This window comes from Schistocerca nitens, chromosome 3 (assembly GCF_023898315.1).
Source record: "Schistocerca nitens isolate TAMUIC-IGC-003100 chromosome 3, iqSchNite1.1, whole genome shotgun sequence".
In the NCBI taxonomy this organism is placed as follows: Eukaryota; Metazoa; Arthropoda; class Insecta; order Orthoptera; family Acrididae; genus Schistocerca; species Schistocerca nitens.
Genome location: NC_064616.1, coordinates 213,864,520 through 213,887,713, shown reverse-complemented (window position 1 = coordinate 213,887,713; position 23,194 = coordinate 213,864,520). Strand labels below are relative to the sequence as shown.

At 39.3% G+C, this 23,194-nt stretch overlaps 1 protein-coding gene across 1 annotated transcript in view; it reads left to right on the top strand.

Moving 5' to 3' along the window:
* The window catches only part of LOC126249152 (glutamate receptor U1-like), a 162,983-nt gene that overhangs the window by 75,957 nt on the left and 63,832 nt on the right, over positions 1-23,194 (top strand). Inside the window, 2 exon segments of the mRNA XM_049950807.1 lie at positions 3,408-3,584; positions 12,901-13,136. Of these exon segments, the coding sequence (XP_049806764.1) occupies positions 3,408-3,584; positions 12,901-13,136 (413 nt within the window).

Sequence of the window (23,194 nt, the reverse complement as noted above, 5' to 3'; positions counted from 1 at the left end):
TACAGTTGTGGCGGTGCAGTCGCTCGTGGTCGAAGTTTCTTGACAGTTTTTCCGGCAAAGCAACTGCGCAGAAGTTTAACGGTTCTTCTTTGAAGGCGACTTGCCGGGTCTCCTTTTATCCTTCTGTACGCTGCGTCATCGAGAAGTTCGTACATTTTTCTCTTATATTCTGAATGCACGAGCAGTACTGTAGCATTGCCTTTGTCAGCAGGCAAGACCACCAACTCAGGATCGCTGCGTAGCTCGCGGATGGCCGCTCTCTCCTCCTTCGAGATGTTCTGTTTCAGTCCACAATCGGTAGAGATGTCGGGGTCGGGGCGAAGTTGAGTCCTTTCTTGAGCATCGACATTGCTGGGTCATTGATCGTTCTTCCTGTAAGGTTGATGACAGTACGCTTAGGTGGTTCTTGCCTGGTCTTCTGCACGACCATTACATCTTTGAATTTTACTAACTTCTTTATATATGAGAGAGAGCGAGAGAGAGAGACAGGGAGAAAGAGAAAGAGAGAGAGAGAACAATCTGTATTTTGATATCATACTACAGAGTTATTATTACACATTAATATCATAATGACATTTATACATTAACTGTATTTGTATATCTAATACAGACATTTAAAAGTACTTTGTTTTATTGGATTTAACTTCAGTGTTATTCATATGACCACCTACTAAATTTTCATCTAATATGGTCCTGTTGTTTTAAAATTAGGTTTAGCCCTCAATTGATGATAGTACTCAACACCAGATATCAACTGTACTATGTATATTGTGCATAGTCTTACCAAATATATTATTATTCATTAGTTTATATAAACCTAATTCATTTTTCCCTCATTCTTATTTCAGTATTTTTTATCTATGAATTTTTGTAACTAACCAGATTGGCTAAATTTTAGTGTTCTATTTATTGTAGTTAATTTTATTCATAACTCAATAAGTGTTCAAAATTTCGATAATCTACCACTGAGTTTTATTTTTTATTTACTGTAATTATTTTTTTATTTATTACTAATTTGTTTTCTTGTGCCAGTGGACAATACTCATAACTTGATTAATCACTTAAATTAAGTATTTTTTTTACACCATGAATCTGTTCTGAAATTCTTATAATTTAACCCACCCCATTACCATATGGTAAATATTGTGACATTGCCCTGCCATTTAAATTATCATGGGACATCTGAAAATTTGACTCTTTGTCATGATCATTTCTTTTGTGTATTTATTTGCTTCAACATATACCTTACAGCACTGTCACATGTCATCATTTTCCATATTCACTTATTAAAAACGCAGCTAAATCACTTAATAATTTATGTGGTTGTTTACTGATTTTTAACACAATCAAACGACAATGCTGGTGCAGCATAATATTGTGCAGGACCTAATCGATGTAATTTTAAGCATGTATGTCTACAAATTTTTTGTTATATCTATCAACAATTGCACATCAGTTTTACGATGTAAATCATGATATTGACCAAAATTTCTAATGCTGAATTAATTCCATATAGATTTTGTATGCTCAAATTTTCATCTATCATACGAGTATCATTGTATATGCTGTAAAAACAATTTTTATGTGATCATTTATTTTCCTTACATCTGTTATCTTCTGTGCATACATCATTCCTAATAACTGGATCTACTTCATTACCAGAATGTTTCATATTAATCATTTGCTCTTCTGACAAATTTGATTTTAATTTGTCTAATGATGTTGCCATGCATCACAATGTGTCTAAAAATCTCATTTCAACTCTTATCAGTTAGTCCACAAATAAATGACTATTTAGACAAGGTGAACTATGGAAATATATAGATACAAAATTTTGTAGTCTATAAATGATATTACAATAGTTATGGGTAATATACCTAAATAATCCAGTTATATGATCATGATCAAGCACAGTTTGAATGATTTTTTTTTGCAATGTTGCTGAAAGCTTCTAATTTCGAGTAAATTGCTTAGTTATAATAATGTATCACATCCTAACACTTCCCCTATTTTTCTTCTTTAAGTACATTGTCTTTTGTATTGTCACTTCCTTTTATAATCATTAAGGTATTTATTTTTCTGTTCGAAAGTATCTTTTAAACTCAACAATGTGGAGGTAATTCTTTTAATTCACCTTCAAATATATCTCACATTTTAGTTTGATAAAGTAATTTTTGTTACTTCTTGGTTAATATTATCAGTTACTTTATACCAGTATGTTTTTCAGCTCTACTGTTAATTTATTCTCCTGTAAATTACATAAATTTATTATATTATAAAGGCAAATAGTTGTTTATAATCACCATTACTATATTTTGAATAACATCAAAATCCAGTTACTTCATTCATTTGACAAAGCATTGTACTACTTTGAACATATGATTTTTGATTCAATTACATTCTTTTGTTCAGTCCCGATAAATTTCAAAAAAATTTATCTGTAGTCACAGGAACTCAATATAGTTCAATCAAGGAGGTTGTGAATCAAGTTGATGTGTCCTGATTCCCTGAGTTCTTCAAGTTACTTCAGGAAGATTGTTCACAGTCGCATGGAAATGAAGAGTTTGTCAATGCTCCATGTCTAATTACTAAACTGAAAGTGGTTAATGATGCAGCTAAGAGAGAAGTCTTACAGAGAAATATAGTAATTAATTTAAAACGAATGGAAAACAGAAGTAGTTGCGTTCTTCTGGTTATATTTTAGTAGTGCAATACGTTTCCATATCATGGAAAAGAGTTTAACAGGTAGTAAGAAATAATGAGGGAAGATCTCGTTATATGTACTTCACTAATGGACGATGTTCATAGAATCTTTTTAAATTTTATTATTATAGTTAATACAGAAATTTTAATAATTAAGTTGGACGTTTTAAAATTAAAGGTCCATCAGCTGTTTCTGAACACTATTTTTTAAGGTAAAGAGAATAAGATTTTTACGATTTTTTTATTTTTTCTTCAAATTTTGTCAAGGGGGAAATGACTCGCCTTTCCCTATTGATCCCAAATATCCCACAATGGTTTCTTTTTATACAATGAAGTCAAAGTATTGTTATCACACAAAAAATTAATATTGAAAAATATAAGCCTAATGGACATGTATATAAACGATCACAGGACCTCCATTTACCAGATGAAAGTGTAAAGTTTGTATGTCCTAAATATATAAAAAACGGCTAGGGTATCCAGAGGGAAGTAACAACGGAGTTCCTATTCCTGGTGTGAGCTGCGTGATCTCCAGTGTAAGTAAGTGTGTTTCTATTACCCTAATCCCTGTAACTGGCAAGTTAGGAACACCAGCTGAAATTATTAATACAATAAAAAACGACTAACTAGGAATAGTTACTAAATCTTTATTGTCGGAAGAGAAACAGACATTTGTTAATGCAGCCATTAGTTGTGGTTTGCAGGACGCGTTGGATTGTGCAGAAGCGACCAAACCCTGGTTACCACAAAGAGGACGGCACCTGGGATGGTGCAGCGGAAGTCCTTCTGGAAGGCAAGGCAGATGTGGCACTCATACCCACAACTATGCGGCCATACCAGGGCATGCCGATAGCCTTCTCCTATCCGCTCTACTACAGCAGGCAAGTACAGGTTCTCATCACTACCACCATGTAGTCCTACGACAGCACACCATTAGCCTTCGCCTATCTGCTCTGCTACAACTTGTAAGTACAATATTCTCGTCACCACCACCATGGGCCCCCACAATAGCACGCCACTGACCTTGTCCTAGTATCCTATCCGCTCTACTACAGCACGCAAGTACAATGCTTTAGTCACCACTATGATGTGACGCTATCAAGACACAACACTAGTTTTCTCATATCCACACTGCTACAACAGGCAGGTGTAAGTCTCTCGTGACCTCTGCTACGTTGCACTACCAGTATATGCCATTAGTCATCGTCTGTCTGTTATGTTAAAGGGGCAAATACAAGGCACTGGTGACTACCAACATGTGATCCTACTAAGGTACGTCAGTAGCCTTTCCCTATTCACTCTGCTATAACAGACAAGTACTATAATGTTTCTCGGGTGAGCACCTTGTGATTCCACCGATACATGACACTCCTTTTATCTGCTTTCCCAAAACAGGTAGATACAAGTCTCGCGTAACCCCAAAAAAGCATAGCCATCTCCTTTCTTCTCTTTACAGGAATCAGGCATAAGACTCTCATGACAACCACTCATCACTACCGTTACATGCCACTACCTGTTTCCTGTCAATTTTCCACAAACTATTTACCTAACAGGGTAGACTGCTAGCCTTCTCCTATTTAATCCAGTACAGCACATTAGTGCAAGTCTCTCATCGTCAATACCAACGGGCCCGAATCGTTTCATCATTTTTGATTTCTTCCCCAGAATTTTTACTCAAAGTATTGTTATCACGAGACTCCAGACCCACTGGGAGTGCTGTTATCAGTGGCAGAAATACATACTGCTTTTACCTTACTGCCAGTTTACGCCCTCATCTGGTCTAGATAAGGTGATTCCTATCAGCTACAAAACATTCAACCATTTGGGTTGATACATTTATGCAAATGCTCTAGCGAACACTCAAATCTAGCTTTCTTGGACTGCTGGCATAAGTACTATTCATATTTTTTCTTATGGTAACTCATTCCTCATATTGATCAATAGTTCGTCATAATGCATAAACCTTCAGTCCTACAGCTGTGTGGTAAGTTGAGGAGATGTACACTATCTCATCAGAAGTTTTTGCACACTTGTTAGTGGACGTTAATACGGGGTTCGTCCGTCCTTTGCTTTTATGACAGCTTGAATTATGCTGGGGAATGGAAACCCATTCTTCCTCAAGAGCCGAAATCAAGAAAGGTAGTGATGTTGAACGCTAGGGTTTGGAGCCAATTCGACGCCCTACCTTATCCCAAAAGTTTTCCATTATGCTCAGGTAGGGATTCTGGACAAGCCAGTCTACTTCAGGAATGTTATTGACTGCAAACCGTTGGCTCCCAGATGCTGCTTTATGACAGCGTGCACCATCATGATAATACGAACAGTCATCATTTCTGAACTGTTCCTCTTTGCTGTATGCAGTACACAATAATGTAAAATGTATTCAGACCCCTCCGAATTTAGTGTTATCTTAAGCGCATCAAAGGGGCAACACCATAACTATGAAAAACACCCCCGTGCTCTAACATAACCTCCTCTGTACTTCATTGTTGCACTATACATAATCTCAGGTAACGTTCTCTTAGAACTCGCCAAATCTATACCATTCCATTGGATTGCCAGAAGGTATAGCGTTATTCAGCACTCGTTGTCAGCCATCCACCATCCAGTGGCGTCGCTTTCTCACCTTCTCAAGCGTCGCTTAGCACTCACTACAGAAATGTGTGGTTTATAGGGAACTGCTAGACCATTGTATCCCTTCTTTGTAACTCTTTCACTGTGTTGGCTTCACTGCTGGTAGCACTTTGGAACTCAAGGGTGATTCGTTCTGTTAATCTGATGCGAGTTTTTTGTAACCACCTTCTGCAATTCTCGATGGTCCCTGTCCAACAATGCATGAGGTCGAGTAGGACCATGCCCAGTAAGGCACTGCTGTACAAACCTACCTCCAGATTGATGTAAGTTCTATCTTTCATATGTTTACGGAAGCCCAACCAGACAATCTACTCTGGGAGGTCATCCACTGCCTGACATCAGGCAGCCGACTCCAAAAAGTCTACGGTAAAGTTTCGTTAAGGAACACTATTTTATGTTTATGGGACTGTCATTAACATATCAATTACTGGACCTGACAACGTGGATTTCCTATATACTCCTATGTGTAGCTTATTATTCTAGATCTCGATCATCAAATGAAGATAATTTAAGAATCCCAGTTATTCATTATCTGCTGTAAATACTATATTCTTAATGCATCTTATTAAGATCACACCCCAATTCGTTTATTTCTTCCTCGGACCCTTGAGACACTATAAGAATATCTTCAACGTATATTCTGTAAATACACAGTTTATCACTATACTTAGCATTTATCTTTAAAAAATCAATATTCAGCCGCTTCAGTCCGGAACCGCGCGACTGCTACGGTCGCAGTTTCGAATCCCGACTCGGGCATGGATGTGTGTGATGTCCTTTGGTTAGTTAGGTTTAAGTAGTTCTAAGTTGTAGAGACTGATGACCTCAGATGTTAAGTCCCATAGTGCTCAGAGCCATTTGAACAAAATCAATATTCAGGTATGTAATACTACATGGCAATATACACTGAACCGCCAAAAAAACTGGTGTAGGCGCACATATTCACATACAGAGATATGTAAACAGATAGAATACGGCGCAGCGGTCGACAGTGCCTATAGAAGACAACTGTCTGGCGCAGTTGTTAGATCGGTTACTGCTGCTACAATGGCAGGTTAACAAGATTTAAGTGAGTTTGAATGTGGTGATACAGTAGGCGCACGAACGTTGGGACACAGCATCTCCGAGGTGGCGATGAAGTGGGGGATTTTCCCGTATGACCACTTCACGAGTGTACCGTGAATATCAGAAATCCGGTAAAACATCAAATCTCCGACATCGATGAGGCCGGAAATGATCCTACAAGAACGGAACCAACGACGACTGAAGAGAATCGTTCAACGTGACAGAAGTCCAACCCTTCCCCAAACTGCTGGAGATTTCAATGCTGGGCCATCAACAAGTGTCAGCGTTCGAACCATTCAACGAAACATCGATATGAGCTTTCGGAACCGAAAGCTCACTATTGTACCCTCGATGACTACACGACACAAAGCTTTACGCCTCGCCTGGGGCTGTCAACACCTACATTGGACTGTTGATGACTGGAAACATGTTGCTTGGTCGGTCGAGTGTCGTTTCAAATTGTATTGAGCGGATGGACGTGTACGGATATGGAGACGACCTCGTGAGTCCATGGACCCTGCATGTCAGCAGGGGACTCTTAAAGCTGCTGGAGGTTCTGTAATGCTCCTTGTGCATGCCGACGGATTTGGGCAATTCCAGCAGGACAATGCGACAGCACACACGTCCAGAATTGCTACAGAGTGGCTCCAGGAACATTCTTCTGAGTTTAAACACTTCCGCTGGCCATCGAACTCCCCAGACATGAACATTATTGAGCATACCTGGGATGTCTTGCGATGTGCTTTTCAGGAGAGATCTCCACCCCCTCGCACTCTTACGGACTGTAGGATACAGTGTGTCAGTTCCCTCCAGCACTAGTTCAGACATTAGTCGAGTCCATGCCACGTCGTGTTGTGGCACTTCTGCGTGCTCGCGAGGGCCCTACACGATATTATGCATCCGTACCAGTTTCTTTGGCTCTTCAGTGTAGATAGATTTACATGTGTAGTATAAAAAGTAATGATTTTTGTTTCATTGTCTTATAGATCTTGGTAACGTGACGATGTTGCCGCGAAACATGTTGCAGTAAATAAAACACACACTTTCACAACTTTTGCGTAATTTTTCAGTACTGATTACTTAAAACTCTGTGTGGAACTTATTGGGGAATCCGACAAAAACACTTTGAGAACAATATCAGTGGTTTTAGTTTATTGATCAGTTGTTCACCGTTCAGCTGCATGGTTCAATAGTTCCCGCACTGACACAGTGGATGTTCAGCTGCAAAATGTCATGCGTATTGTATCTGGTTCTCCTCTGGCTATGTCTGTGACTATCAGTACTGTGCAGCTTCAGTCCACAAGACATAAGAAGACAACCAGCTCTTACTCAGCTATGGACAAGAACATAGAACAATCAATCTCTTCCCATACGTGATAACATTCAGCAAGATTCTATAATTCGATTGAAAGTCCGCAGCTCGTGGTCGTGCGGTAGCGTTCTCGCTTCCCGCGCCTGGGTTCCCGGGTTCGATTCCCGTCGGGGTCAGGGATTTTCTCTGCCTCGTGATGACTGGGTGTTGTGTGATGTCCTTAGGTTGGTTAGGTTTAAGGAGTTCTAAGTTCCAGGGGACTGATGACCATAGATGTTAAGTCCCATAGTGCTCAGAGCCATTTCGATTGAAATCTCGTCAACCAGCCTCCTGAGCCGCCATGATCATACCTGGTAGAGCTTTCAACTCAGTAGATGCTTGGATATCAGAATGGTCACCCCAGAAATACTTCTTTCAAATCGGAAATCTATGTGGCAATCTCTTGGACAAAAATCTCGCATTTCGTGTAGCGCAAACCGAATCGAATAAGATGTGGGGCAGGCATAAAAGCTGCTGTTCTCTACAGCTGGGGATGGCGAGAGACTACAAGCTGTGACTGCAGAGAGAAGGTGCAGACAGTGCCACATACCATTCAGTTATGTGCTTTCGCCAGATAGCTGAAAGAACTATATCATGTTGGGTCTAAATCAATTAAGGGGTGAATAAACTAGATGCCGACCTTTTACTGACGTGAAAACACTAATTCGCTCGTCGATTGAACTTTCTTATGTGACGAGATAACGTCAGATCTGAATCGCTAATAAGTATGACACTAATAATGCCTAAACAACGATTGATCCCACAACAGATAGATCACATCTATACATGTTTGTCGCACAGTATTTGTTTTTCCTATGACCTCATCGTACCACTGTATCTACATGCGCATGATTGTCACGAATTAGCTTTGTGTACAGATAAAGATTGATGTAGCTACGACATTGATTTTGGTGTCTTGTGAAGAGTTTGCGGAACACTACTACGACCCAAAGTGAGACAAGAAAAATATTTTCCATAATATAAGTGAATATCGGTATTACATGAAAATTACGAAAGAGTGGAAGATCTCTCATATGATTTGTAAATATGCTCAGAGTTATGGAAAACACAAGTCGAAAAAAAGCTCTTATCGATAAGAATCAAAAAATGGCTCTGAGCACTATGGGACTTAAATTCTGAGGTCATCAGTCCCCTAGATCTTAGAACTACTTAAACCTAACTAACCTAACGACATCACACACATCCATGCCCGAGGCAGGATTCGAACCTGCGACCGTAGCGGTCGCGCGGTTCCAGACTGTACCTCCTAGAACCGCTCGGCCACTCCGGCCGGCTCGATAAGAATCCAAAAAGACTAAGAAGTCCTGTGCCGAGCGAATGCGAGAGCTATTGCAGCGTCGAAAAGGAAATGAAGGAACAGTGCATACCGATTACGTAGCTTGGGCATTAATCGGTCAGTGATAGTACAAACTTCTAATTTATCTACGTGTTTTGTAACCAATATAGTACTTGTGTAACCACTGTATAAGGCGCGATCAAAAAATTTCTGTTGGAGAACGTTGCGGCAGCATATATGAAACTTGGCCCGACTCCGATGCTGGCATATAAGCACTGACATGTAGGAAAGGGGTCAGTGTCCCATTCGTGTCTTTCCCATGTGTATGTGGTAAATGCGGAAACGTGAACTATGGCCAAGTCGTTATCAAAAGAGTCCAAACAGGACAAAACTGCTGTTATTCTCTTCTGGATTCCTAAGAACTAACACCAGTAGATATCCAACGGAGAATAAAGTATGCACAAAGAGCGTTCAAGAAGTTTTGCACAGTCGTCTCTAACTTTTTTATTTTTTGCAGGAGGAGAATGAAATTTTTTGTGAACATACTTGGAACATTTAGCTATACATTGAGCCTACTCAATGCAGCCTCCATCAGCTGTGACGCATCTGGCTCAAGGTTCTTTCCATGATGTAAATGCACTTTGGTAAAATTTTGCTGATTGACCTTTACACCATCGCTCGACACAGGAAATAAGGTCTTTCTCACTACCAAATGTTTTACTACGCAGGTGGGCCTTCAGACGACCAAAGAGGTAAAAATCAGACGGAGCCAAGTCAGGACTGTAGGGAGGATGAGGAACAATTTTCCAACCCATTTTCCTGATTTTCTCTTGCGTCATAAGGACTGTATGGGGTTTGGCGTTGCCATGCTGTAGTCTGATGAGCTCACCCTGAAGCTGTGGTCTATGGGTCTAGATGGCATGTTGCAGCTTGTCCGCTGACAAACAGTAATGCTCCCGGTTAATTGTGGATCCAGGTTCCAAACAGTCAATGAAAATGACACCACACTGATCCCACAAGAAGGAGTCTTGGTCTCTTCTTCCAAGGGAGCCCAGATGACGCCACTCCATGGGTTGGGTTTTGCTCTCAGGTTAGGACTAAAACAACCCTGATTCATCCTGGGTAATGACGCCATCAAAAAACTGTTTCCACTCTTCAGTAAAGGTCTCCATGAGACCCTCGCACACGTCCTTCCTCATCGTTGTCAATAATCTAGGCACCCAACGTGCACAGACTTTTCTGTACCCTAGTGACTGTACCAGTGATACCACACTACCCAATGACAAACGATTAATTACAGCAAGCTGTCGTTTCGTCACACATATGTCATTTTGGATGATTTGATCAATGGTCTCTTTATCCACATCACTCACTGCCGTCGATGGTGTACCGCATGGTGGATTGTCCATCAGAGAGAAATCACCTTCTTTAAACCTCTGCAACGACCGCTGGATACTGCTGCGATGCACTGTGTCCTCCCCATAAACAGGGAGCAACTTCCTGTGAATCGATGTGGCACAGTCATCACCGTTGTCGCAACCTGACATCTACTTCATGATCTATTATGGCTCACTTGTCAATAAAAGAAAATACGTTTATATACCAACTTACAGCTAAATGTTCCAAATATGTTCACAAAAAGTTTCATTCTCCTCCTGCAAAAAATAAAAAATTAGAGACGACTGTGCAAAACGCTTTGAACGCAATTTGTATATGAGCGGGCATGTCCGTAGAAATACATCGTTGAAGAATGATGTACCAAGTTCTATGCTAGTCGCGATTCGCCACAAAACGCCAGTCGCCACATTACAGTCGCACTCAAATGGGAGACACTCGAGCTACCGCCTTGTAGTCCTCATTTCTAACCATGTGATTGTCAAGCCTTCGAACCCTTAAAAAGACCTTGAAGGGTCTACGATTTCTGTGGACTAAGCTGTGCAGTACGCATTTACGGACTTCTTCACGCAACAAGACACAGCGTTTTACCAAACGGGTGGCGTCAACATCATGTATCAGTGGGATGACTGGCCCTACACCACGCAGATGACGTGCTACAGATGCGAAATTTAACCGACAGGAAGAAGATACTGTGATATGCAAATGATTAGCATTTCAGAGCATTCACGCAAGGTTGACGCCGGTGGCGACACCTACAACGTGCTGACATGAGTAAAGTTTCCAACCGATTTCTCATACACAAACAGCAGTTTACTGGCGTTGCCTTGTGAAACGTTGTTGTGATGCCTCGTGTAAGGAGGAGAAATGCGTACAATCACGTTTCCGACTTTGATAAAGGTCGGATTGTAGCCTATAGTGATTGCGGTTTATCGTATCGCATCATTGCTGCTCGCGTAGGTCGAGATCCAATTACTATTAGCAGAATATGGAATCGGTGGGTTCAGGAGGGTAATACGGAACGCCGTGCTGGATCCCAACGGCCTCGTATCACTAGCAGTCGAGATGACAGGCGTTTATCCACATGACTGTAACGGATCGTGCAGCCACGTCTCGAACCCTGAGTCAACAGATGGGGACGTTTGCAAGACAACAACCATCTGCACGAACAGTTCGACGACGTTTGCAGCGGCACGGACTAGCAGCTCGGAGACGATGGCTGCGGTTACCCTTGACGCTGCATGACAGACAGGAGTGCCTGAGATGGTGTACTCAACGACGAACCTGGGTGCACGAATGGCAAAACGTAATTTTTTCGGATGAATCCAGGTTCTGTTTACAGCATCATGATGGTCGCATCCATGTTTGGCGACATCGCGATGAACGCACGTTGGAAGCGTGTATTCGTCATCGCCATACTGGCGTATCTCCGGTCGTGATGGTATGGGGTGCCATTGGTTACACGTCTCGGTCACCTCTTGTTCGCATTGACGGCATTTTGAACAATGGACGTTACATTTCAGATGTGATACGACCCGTGGCTCTGCCCTTCATTCAATCCCTGCGAAACCCTACATTTCAGCAGGATAATGCACGACCGCATGTTGCACGTCCTGTACGGGCCTTCCTGGATACAGAAAATGTTCGACTGCTGCCCTGGCCAGCACATTCTCCAGATCTCTCACCAATTGAAAACGTCTGGTCAATGGTGACCGAGCAACTGGCTCGTCACAATACGCCAGTCAGTACTCTTGATGAACTGTAGTATCGTGTTGAAGCTGCATGGGCAGGTGTACCTGTACACGCCATCCAAGCTCTGTTCGACTCAATGCCCAGGAGTATCAAGGCTGTTATTACAGCCAGAGGTGATTGTTCTGGGTACTGATTTTTCAGGATCTATGCATCCAAACTTCGTGAAAATGTAATCACATGTAGTTCTAGTACAATATATTTGTCCAATGAATACCCGTTTAGCATCTGCATTTCTTCTTGGTGTAGCAATTTTAATGGCCAGTAATGTAGTAAGACGTTTTCAAGAATAATCTATGGAACAGAGCTGAACTGCGCACACGGAATTTTCTTTTCCATTTTTTTAAAAAAATAATTGGTTGTTTGTAATATCTTTGATTGTAAATGCTCATTGGCAGTTACGTGGAATTGTGCAAAAGCGTGAAAAGCTGAATAAATATATGAATACTGTAAAGTGAGTGCCGGCCGTGATGGCCGAGCGGTTGTAGGCGCTACAGTCTGCAACCGCGCGACCGCTACAGTCGCAGGTTCGAATCCTGCCTCGGGCATGGATGTGTGTGATGTCCTTAGGTTAGTTAGGTTTAAGTAGTTCTAAGTTCTAGGGGACTGATGCCCTCTGATGTTAAGTCCCATAGTGCTCAGAGCCATTTGAACCATTTTGTCAAGTGAGTCGGAACGACGTTATGAGGATGTGTAATGTCGACAGGGACCGCCTGTTCGTGAAGCGCATGGGTTCTCCGCGGTCGTCGTGGGGCGACTACGTAGCGCCGTTCGAGCGCCGGCTGTGGGCCGCCGTGGCGCTGAGTGTGCCCACACTGGCGGCCGCTCTCTCCACCCTGTACCGACTGGGCAGGCACTTCGGCACCGCTGACGACAGTGGACCCTACTACTACTCCTTCTACGACTCCCTGCTTTACGTTTTTGGCGCATTCTGCCAGCAAGGTGAGAACCCGTGGCACTCTCCGACTTGTACTCGTCATCGTAGCAAACACTCCTAGCTGGGTAGGTTTCTCTTTCAATGCTCTGAGAGTTTGGAGATGACTGTGCTTGCCATTGCCAGAGATACACAGTTTGTTGAAGAGATAAAGGATCTCCTGAGGAGCAGCTGCTTCTATCCTTCCACTTCTCAGCACTTTCCTCTTTTTTTCTACACTGTTTGTTGCCTATTATCTTCAAAAAGAAGTACTCCCTATGGACTAGTGATCTCCAGGATGAACGGTCAGGGGATGAGGTCCCCCAGGAGTTAATATTAATGTGACATATCTTCATATTAGCCTCAACTGAACCCGTCAGTTGTTTACTCTGCTCCTCCATATATCATTTACCCATTCTTCAATTACAGCAAACATTTATTTGGCGATGCGATTTTGAGGCATGCAGACTGCAAGCTTTTCCCATCGAAATTGTCGTTTTTAAACCATCGGTTCTGTACTTGTTGTGTGGGGCTCTTCGTCGATGCCAACATTTGTAGGTCTGTCTTGCTATATCATACAGGGTGATTCTGTGATTATCTTCCAAACTTTTAGGAATGATGGAGAATAGGAAATATATTAATTTGTGGTAAGGGACCTTGGTCCAGAAACGACTGTGTCGAAATTTATAAGAGAAAATAGTTTTGATACCTCTAAAAGTGGAATACATGTACTGGTACAGCTGTTGCTAAGACTGTAGTATAGCAGCTTTCAGACTTGATAGTACGGATCAAAACAAGAAAAAACTGTCCAGTAAAAATGAACTTTAAAATACTAATCATAAGAGCAACGAGCATTTTTTCGTCTTCAATACTGTGAAACATCTCTTTTTTCGATACTCTGGAACAAATCTCTTCTGTGGCAAGGGCTTAACTTTCCATGTATTAGAGAAGGTAGTATGAACCAAAATAAGAAGAAAGGTCCAGTATATTTGGGCTCTAAATTGCATACCTTAAGGGCTATGGGCACTTGTTTGGTAGAAGACATGCGTTTCACAGTAGTGAAGATTAATGTATGCTCATAGCTGTTAGAATATACCCCCTGTTTACTTGAATGTTCAAATGTGTGTGAAATCTTATGGGACTTAACTGCTAAGGTCATCAGTCCCTTTTACTTGAATTTTTTTCTTGTTTTGGTCTATTTACGACCTGAGTAGATATATATGTAGATCCTAGTACAATTTTACCAGTCAGTGCATTTTCATAAAATATCACAAAAATCCTTGTATGTACTATTAAAATAGACATATGTTCATATTCGTTAAATTTATATGTTCATTGACTTATTTTTGATACCATAATGCCAGTTAGGAAGATATTCATAACGAGCAAATCGGTAGAAAATGCGCAAAAATGTACACGAAATATAACATTTCGATCCAAAAATACGTAACATTCCCCCAAAAACTGAAAACATATTACTTATTTCATAGCCTGAAATGACCCCCACAAGTGAGAGAATAACATGCATGAGAGACAAGATAAAATAAATAATGATCACATAAATGTCAGAATAGCAATAGCACAAAATACCATTAACCTAAAGTAATACAACAGCAATTAAGATAATGCAATATCATGCATTTTATTGCCATTTTTCAGTTCTATTACTCCTTTGTATGTTATACAAACAGGTTGTTTATTCATAATTTTGAGAACACTTTTATCTATTTTTACATGCTGTCAAGTATGATTATTTTTATATTTGTCATCTGAATTATCATTCATTATTATACCATAGTTCGTGTCCAAGTAACTCAAGATAAGTGGCACGATATTTTTTATTGATTTCTAATTCAGATAATTTCGCTAACACATAGGATTGATTTAATTTTGTTAAAATGTCATCCATTTATACAAATAAAATATTTTACAGATAAATATAAGATAATATAATAGATACTAAATGTTCAAAATGTAATGAAGGCAAAAATATTGATGAATTTCATAAACAAAACAAACAAAATACAGTAGGTCACCATGATGCAAAATCTGTGTTTATGAATACAGAGGTAGATATTATAGGAATTACATTAAACAACAGCTAATAATCAAGAGAAAATATATTATTCTACAGAAAACTTGTGATGAGTGTAGCAAATAAGTATGTGAAAATTTTTTAGCTATACATAAACAAAATAAATCAGATAAGAATATCAAAACTGTGTCGACAGCAAAATATGAAAACGATCAAATAATGTTGAAAATAACAATAGCTAACAATGATTAAAATATATAATAAGCTGATTATATACATGTTATTCATATTTAAATGTTATAATGATAATTAATATTTTTATATAAATAAAGATGAGATAGTTTTACCTTGCAGTAGCAAGACCCAAAATATTTTGTAGATTTATAAAGTTAATATGAACAAATTTTAAACATTCAAAATGCTAATATGAAAAGATCTATTCAGAATATACCAGTCAACAATAATATTTAGTATTTAAATATATAAAAATTTAAAATCAATTTTGGTTACATTTACCTATAAAAAATCGTTCCATTCAGTTTTGGGCGCCTGGTACACCAACAGGTTATGAAGTTCTTGAAATGAGACAGTGTAGGTTGCAAAATCTTTTTTATTTACAGGAAATTATGCGTTTCACCCTTTTGTGGCATGATGAGATTGTCATAAAAATTTACGAGGAAAGCCAACATTCGTCCATTAATGCCCACATGTGGCATTAAGATAAAATTTTATAAGGAAACATCTTCCTATCGTCATGGGATGGAAAAAATCACTACGGAACATAACACAGAGGTAACCACATTCTGGCATACACAGTATGGAGTGTTGAACACAACTGACAAATAGCAAACAATGTGGTCAAGAACAGGATACATCAGCCCTCCAAGCCAACAAACAAACATAGAGCCTTACAGGCAAGATTACGACCACAGTACCAGACATTTAAGGCAGATGACATTGTCTAACCAACGTGCTTCCAGATAGCGATCGCATATCTAAATTACATATGCAGAAGACAAATTAGGTAAAACAGTTTATTTTTAAAATTGAATTTGTTGCAAGAATATTAATGAAATAGGACCAAAAACACAAAATTAGTACAGATAATAAGATATGTATAAAGTGTAAATTTTTTAAAACTGTAAAGCAGTAAAATTTAAAATGACACTAAAACATTAGTCAAACTGATAAAACCAATTAAAAGATAAGGACTAAAAAATGGTAGTGTCACATTCACAGTAAAAGCTGCTGGTGGGCTGGAATAGCAGCTACTGTATCACAATAAGACTGGTTTCTGCTAACCGATTGATTATTCAATAAAATACATTTCCCTGTACTATTCCTTGGAGATTCATATATTCCATTAGTGGGATGAAAAATATTTCTTAACTCAGATGTGTGTGGTTAAAATAATTCATTTATATCTGTATCTGCAAATGATAATTCTTTAAATGTCAGCCACTCATTGTACTCATAACTAGTTATTTTTTATTTAAGCCATCTTTTTCTAAGTTTTAATAACTTATTAGGTTAAGTGACTTAGCTACATTTCTTAATTCAGTAACTCTCTTTGTATTGAAGTTAGTCATTCGTGATGTCATTCATTAGGAATAATTCTATCCAGAGATTAAATTTTCTATGCTGAATATATATTACTATCTATGTAGTTATTGTTTCAATAATATTATAATATACAAAATTATCTTATCTCTATAAACATATCTTTATAAATGTATTCTATTTATTATCATTATAGTATATGAGTAGGAATATAATACATAGAATCATATGTAATTAGCATTATATAATTGTTATCATATGTTGCTCTTGATGTTCTTATGAGATTTATTTTGTTTACATTGAGCTTTTTACATATGCATTTGCCACATTCATCACAAGTTACTTTTTGTAGGATAATATTTTTTTATTTTCATAAATAATTTTGTATTGTTGTCAAATACAATTTCTATCATTTTTAAATATTAACTCTGTTTTCAGAAACAGATTTTGCACGATGGTAACTGATTGTATTTTGTTTCTTTTTGTTTATGAAATTAATCAATATGTTTTTCTTCATTACATTTTGAAAATATCTAGTGCATTACATAATTTTCCATTTATCGTTCAAACGTTTTATGTATATAAATGGAATGTATATTCACAAAATTAAATAACTCATATGAGCTAGCAAAATTATCTGAATTAGAAATCAATAAATTCCATGCCACTTACTTTGAATTAGTTGACACTAACTTTGGTAAAAAATGAACTATATTTCAGATGATAAATAAAAAATTAGGTTAACTGGTACATATGTTAAGAAAGCAGATAAAAGAGGCCTCAAAATGATGAATAATTAACCTGTTTATATAACATATGAAGGATTAATATCAATCTAAATTGGAAATAAAATGCATGACACTCCATTCTCTTAATTATTGTTATTCTATTTTAGGTTGGTGGAATTTTGAGCTATTACTGTTTTTCTGATATTTAGGTGTTCATTAGTCATTTCATTTTTTTCTCTCATGTACATTATATTCTGACTTGTAGGTGCCCTTGTAGTCTACAAAACGACTAATATGTGTTAAATTTTGGTGGAACATTACATATTTTTGGATCGAAAATTTGCATTTGCTGTACAGTTTTCGGTATTTTATTCCGATTTGCGATTTATTAGTATCATTCTAAATGGCACTTTACTATATGAAATATGAAAATACACATGAAAATTTAATGCAGATGAAAATACGTTTTTTAGGGTTTGTACAGCGATTTAGCTTTATTTTATGAAAATGCGCTGTTGTTAAATTTGTGCTAGGACTTACATATATATCTACAGATCTCTGAAAGTCCCCTCTTCTATAGTCTTAGCAACAATGGTACTAGTTTATGTATTCCACTGACAGATATCCAAACGATTTTCGCTTATGACTTCTGACTCGTTTCCAGTCCAGGCTCCCTTACCTGAAATTGGTACAAATACCCTTCTTCATTATCCCTGAAAATTTGTAACATCATCACACAATCACCCTGTAAGCAAAATCAAACTCAGACATTGCTAGTGGTATTGTTATAGCGTTTTAAGATGCCATCCATAACATGTCCAAGATTCTACACTTAAATTTCATCATAGGACCTATTTCACAATATTGTCATCATGAGTGTCAAATATTCGAGCTCTTAATCTGGCAAATGATGGTTGAATCTACACTGAATTCCAAATCTATATATGAAATTGATAAGGGGGTGCTACCAAGTTATGATAAGCTGTTAACTAATGTAATTCTGTTTCTGTCATCTGTGATACTGACATTTCTTTGTCCTTCCAGAGGTCCTGGTTGGTGAAGGATCTATGTTCTACTGGTATTCAGGATTAAACCAAGTTGTTGTCTGGACTGAGCTACAAATGCGTTACCATCAGCATACTGTATTTCAACTAATGCTGTATGAAGTGGAAAAGTTCTTACTTTTATATAACTCAAATTAATTAGTTTCCCATATTTCCTTCAAGTTAATTGTATTCCTGGAAAAAGGTCATCTCTGAATTACAGCGGCATCATAAAAGAAAAATAAGGTGGGACGATCATTCATCCTTGCCTAGCACTGGAGTTGATACAGAGTAGCTCAGCAACAGAGCCATTACAAGTGAGAGCTGCTGTCATATTCGTGCAGAACAGTTCCAAAACATCAATAATGCAAAACTGTAATCTTCCAAAAAGCTTTATGTTTTACCACGTGAGACCAATAAAGACAATATAAAGAGATCTATTTTATTCTCTTGATTTTCACTGAAGCTGGAAAGCTGAGAATATCATATCCTTGGTTTCTCTAGAAGGCCTGAAGCTACACTGGCAATCTGGTAGCAACTCTTCAACTTGGGACATAGCATGAAATTACAATGATATTCCACAGCAGTTATTGCAGTCTGTATGATCTCCTTTTTTTAAACATGAGAACCATCAGACTATTTCTGAAATCAGCAAGCATTTCTTCAGTGGTTATATTTTAACAGTCAGTTCATGCATACATCTTATGAGATCCTCTCCACCTTGTTTGAGAACGTACGCTGGTGTACGATCAGGACTTGTGGCCCTGTGTTGGTTTGGTTGATCCACATCACATTTAACTTCATGTAATGTTGGTCTGGAGCCACGTTCTTCTTTGAAGAGTGGTTGTTCTATTATGTCGTGTTCCTGTCCATCAATATCTGACTTCTGATTCAGATTTTCAAAATTTTCTTTCCAGCTATTCAAAATGAAGCATTGATGTTTTAGAAGTGTACTATTACCAGTGAAGCAAAGTGGATTTCTAAAGGTGGTTTGACCATAAAATGCTTTCGAGGCCTTTATGAACTACCACAGTCTTTGTCTTGGAGATAGTGTAACTCTGTAGCTTTCACTATTTACCACACGTTCTTCGTGGCATGGGTAGTTCTTTGTACATCTGCTTTGCCAAGATGAAAGACTTACTTGTTGGCGATGGAGTTCACTTCCTTTCGCCATTCTTGCAGGCTTTCCTCTTCTCCGATATCAGTGCTTCAGTTTCATCATTTTCATCAAAGCAGTCCTGATGTTTCCTAGTCATATCCTAATGTTTCTTTGCATACTTCACATATAGTGGTTCTTAACCTCTCCCATTGTTGTGTTACATTCTGATGACATTTTGTCCTCACTGTCTGATGAAACTGCTATGTTTACAGTGGGACGTATTCTGACTCACCAAGCTTCTCAGTATCAAACGTGTGTCTACAGTTCTTCTTTTGTTTCGTTCCGTGGGCAGTTGATGAAAAATGCATAACAGATCTAATAAGTCGGTGATATGTCCAACAGTCAGCGGCTCATGTCATCGCTTTATTGATGAAACCAACGTCTAGATCTTCCTTGTGGACAATTACATAGTCAGTGAAAACCCAGTGCTTCGATCTAGCGAGCTGCCATGATGTTTTGAAGCGTTTCTTTTGATGGAAGATAGTGTTAATAATCACTTCATGTTCAGCGCAGTTTGAGATGGGTCTAGTACCATCGGACTTTTCACTGCCAACTCCCTCCTTGCCTTTGACACTACTGTACACTTTTTGGGTCTTACATAGTCTAGCACCAAAATCACCCAAAAAGATTATTTGAACTTGGTGACTGATATTGGTAGGATGTCGTCCAGATCTGAATAGAATGTTTCTTTGATATAAGCATCAGAATCTAGAGTTGGATATAATATGTGCTGATCACTGTGGAATACTGGTTCCCATTCAGTTGAAGTCTTAATATAATGAGGCGTTTATTACGCCCAACTGGAAACTCTGACATGTCTTATTTATAGCAAAACCCACTCCTTGTATTCCATCCTCATTGGTAGTTTGCGCCTTCTAGAGGTAGCTGTATCCTGCATCTAGTTCATTCACTTAACATTCATCAGCAAGGCAGGTTTCCTGAAGTGCTGCCATTCCGATGTTATATCTTCTTAACTACTTCCCCACAGTAGCTGTTCTCCCTTTGGATCATCAGTGAGTGCTCTTACATTCCATGTTACCAAATGTAATTTCTTATTTTTTTCGACCACACAGAAGTGATCGTAGGGTAGAGTGACAGAAACTCCGAAAAATCTTAATTGCTTGTTACTAGAAGAGAGAAGATTAATAGCTCAAACTATCCTACGTCAAAAATTCCTTTAAATAGGTCTTAGGGTGGAGCAAGCGAATATCCATATTTGTATCGCAGAGACTGGGAAGTTATCATTATGCACGTAGCTGATCGCACAAGGGCAGATAAGCAACCATTCATTCCACGTTCAAACCTGTCAACAGAGTGGGAGGAAACATTAACATATGCGTCCACGAAACGTTCTCTCAATAGCTTGTCATAGTCGTTTACATAGCACGAAGTACGAAATTATACAAGCCCGTTATTACTATATTTGTAAAAACATATTTAATTTCTTGAGAGATTTACATTTTTACATTGTTGGTTTCACTCTTACCAAAATGTTACATTCAGAGCATTGTGCTACCTGGCAGTTGGAAGGTGGGCACTTTGTAGCTAACGACTTTCATATATCGCGTAACTGTGCTTGGCAAGTCACACGTTTATTCGCAGACAATCAGTCACTACTGGTCCCTGTTCCCGAGAGCGACTCATCCTTGCCAAAACAAGGACGCGCAGGCATCTCTCACTGCAAAGTTAAAGCTTTGAACGGCGCTGCCCAACCAGAGCGCTAGGCGTCCAGCGTTCCGATCGTTATCTCATACTGTTCAAACCATAAAATCTCTCCCGTCTCGTCTTTCAATCTGACTGTCAAGCCAGAGCAAAAGTATTCGATATGGGCGCATCCGACCAACAACTTTCAACGTTAAAGTGAGATTACACCGAGCAGCGATGATTCCTGCTGCATTCGTGTCATTGTAAAGCTTTCACGTCGGTAGAAAAACGTTCAGACTATATTTTAGAACATCTTTACTAGTCCCTTCCCATAGGAGGAGGGCAGAGTGAATCCTAGATAGGGTTATCCTGTCACAGATGCAGGAGCCGAACTGCCGTTCAGCTACAGCCCTAAACAAGACAGCTGAACACACACCTACTGCCTATGTGTATCACTAGTGCCTTCCAGACATCACTATCCTGTTCACATCGCCACTGCCTGATCGCTGTAGGACTATTTGGAAGAGAGTCAATATGTTGTTGGGAGACTGCTGTTCTGACTTTTTTCCACAGAGAGAGTGTTGCTACACTTCAACAAACGCATCTTTCTTGATCATGTAGCAACTATGTTCAGTGGTACGTAGATATACAGGGTGTTTCAAAAATGACCGGTATATTTGAAACGGCAATAAAAACTAAACGAGCAGCGATAGAAATACACCGTTTGTTGCAATATGCTTGGGACAACAGTACATTTTCAGGCAGACAAACTTTCGAAATTACAGTAGTTACAATTTTCAACAACAGATGCCGCTGCGGTCTGGTAAACTCTATAGTACGATATTTTCCACATATCCACCATGCGTAGCAATAATATGGCGTAGTCTCTGAATGAAATTACCCGAAACCTTTGACAACGTGTCTGGCGGAATGGCTTCACATGCAGATGAGATGTACTGCTTCAGCTGTTCAATTGTTTCTGGATTCTGGCGGTACACCTGGTCTTTCAAGTGTCCCCACAGAAAGAAGTCACAGGGGTTCATGTCTGGCGAATAGGGAGGCCAATCCACGCCGCCTCCTGTATGTTTCGGATAGCCCAAAGCAATCACACGATCATCGAAATATTCATTCAGGAAATTAAAGACGTCGGCCGTGCGATGTGGCCGGGCACCATCTTGCATAAACCACGAGGTGTTCACAGTGTCGTCTAAGGCAGTTTGTACCGCCACAAATTCACGACGAATGTCCAGATAGCGTGATGCAGTAATCGTTTCGGATCTGAAAATTGGGCCAATGATTCCTTTGGAAGAAATGGCGGCCCAGACCAGTACTTTTTGAGGATGCAGGGACGATGGGACTGCAACATGGGGCTTTTCGGTTCCCCATATGCGCCAGTTCTGTTTATTGACGAAGCCGTCCAGGTAAAAATAAGCTTCGTCAGTAAACCAAATGCTGCCCACATGCATATCGCCGTCATCAATCCTGTGCACTACATCGTTAGCGAATTTCTCTCGTGCAGCAATGGTAGCGGCGCTGAGGGGTTGCCGCGTTTGAATTTTGTATGGATAGAGGTGTAAACTCTGGCGCATGAGACGATACGTGGACGTTGGCGTCATTTGCACCGCAGCTGCAACACGACGAACGGAAACCCGAGGCCGTGTTGGATTACCTCCTGCTGCACTAGCTGCGCGTTGCCCTCTGTGGTTGCCGTACGCGGTCGCCCTACCTTTCCAGCACGTTCATCCGTCACGTTCCCAGTCCGTTGAAATTTTTCAAACAGATCCTTTATTGTATCGCTTTTCGGTCCTTTGGTTACATTAAACCTCCGTTGAAAACTTCGTCTTGTTGCAACAACACTGTGTTCTAGGCGGTGGAATTCCAACACCAGAAAAATCCTCTGTTCTAAGGAATAAACCAT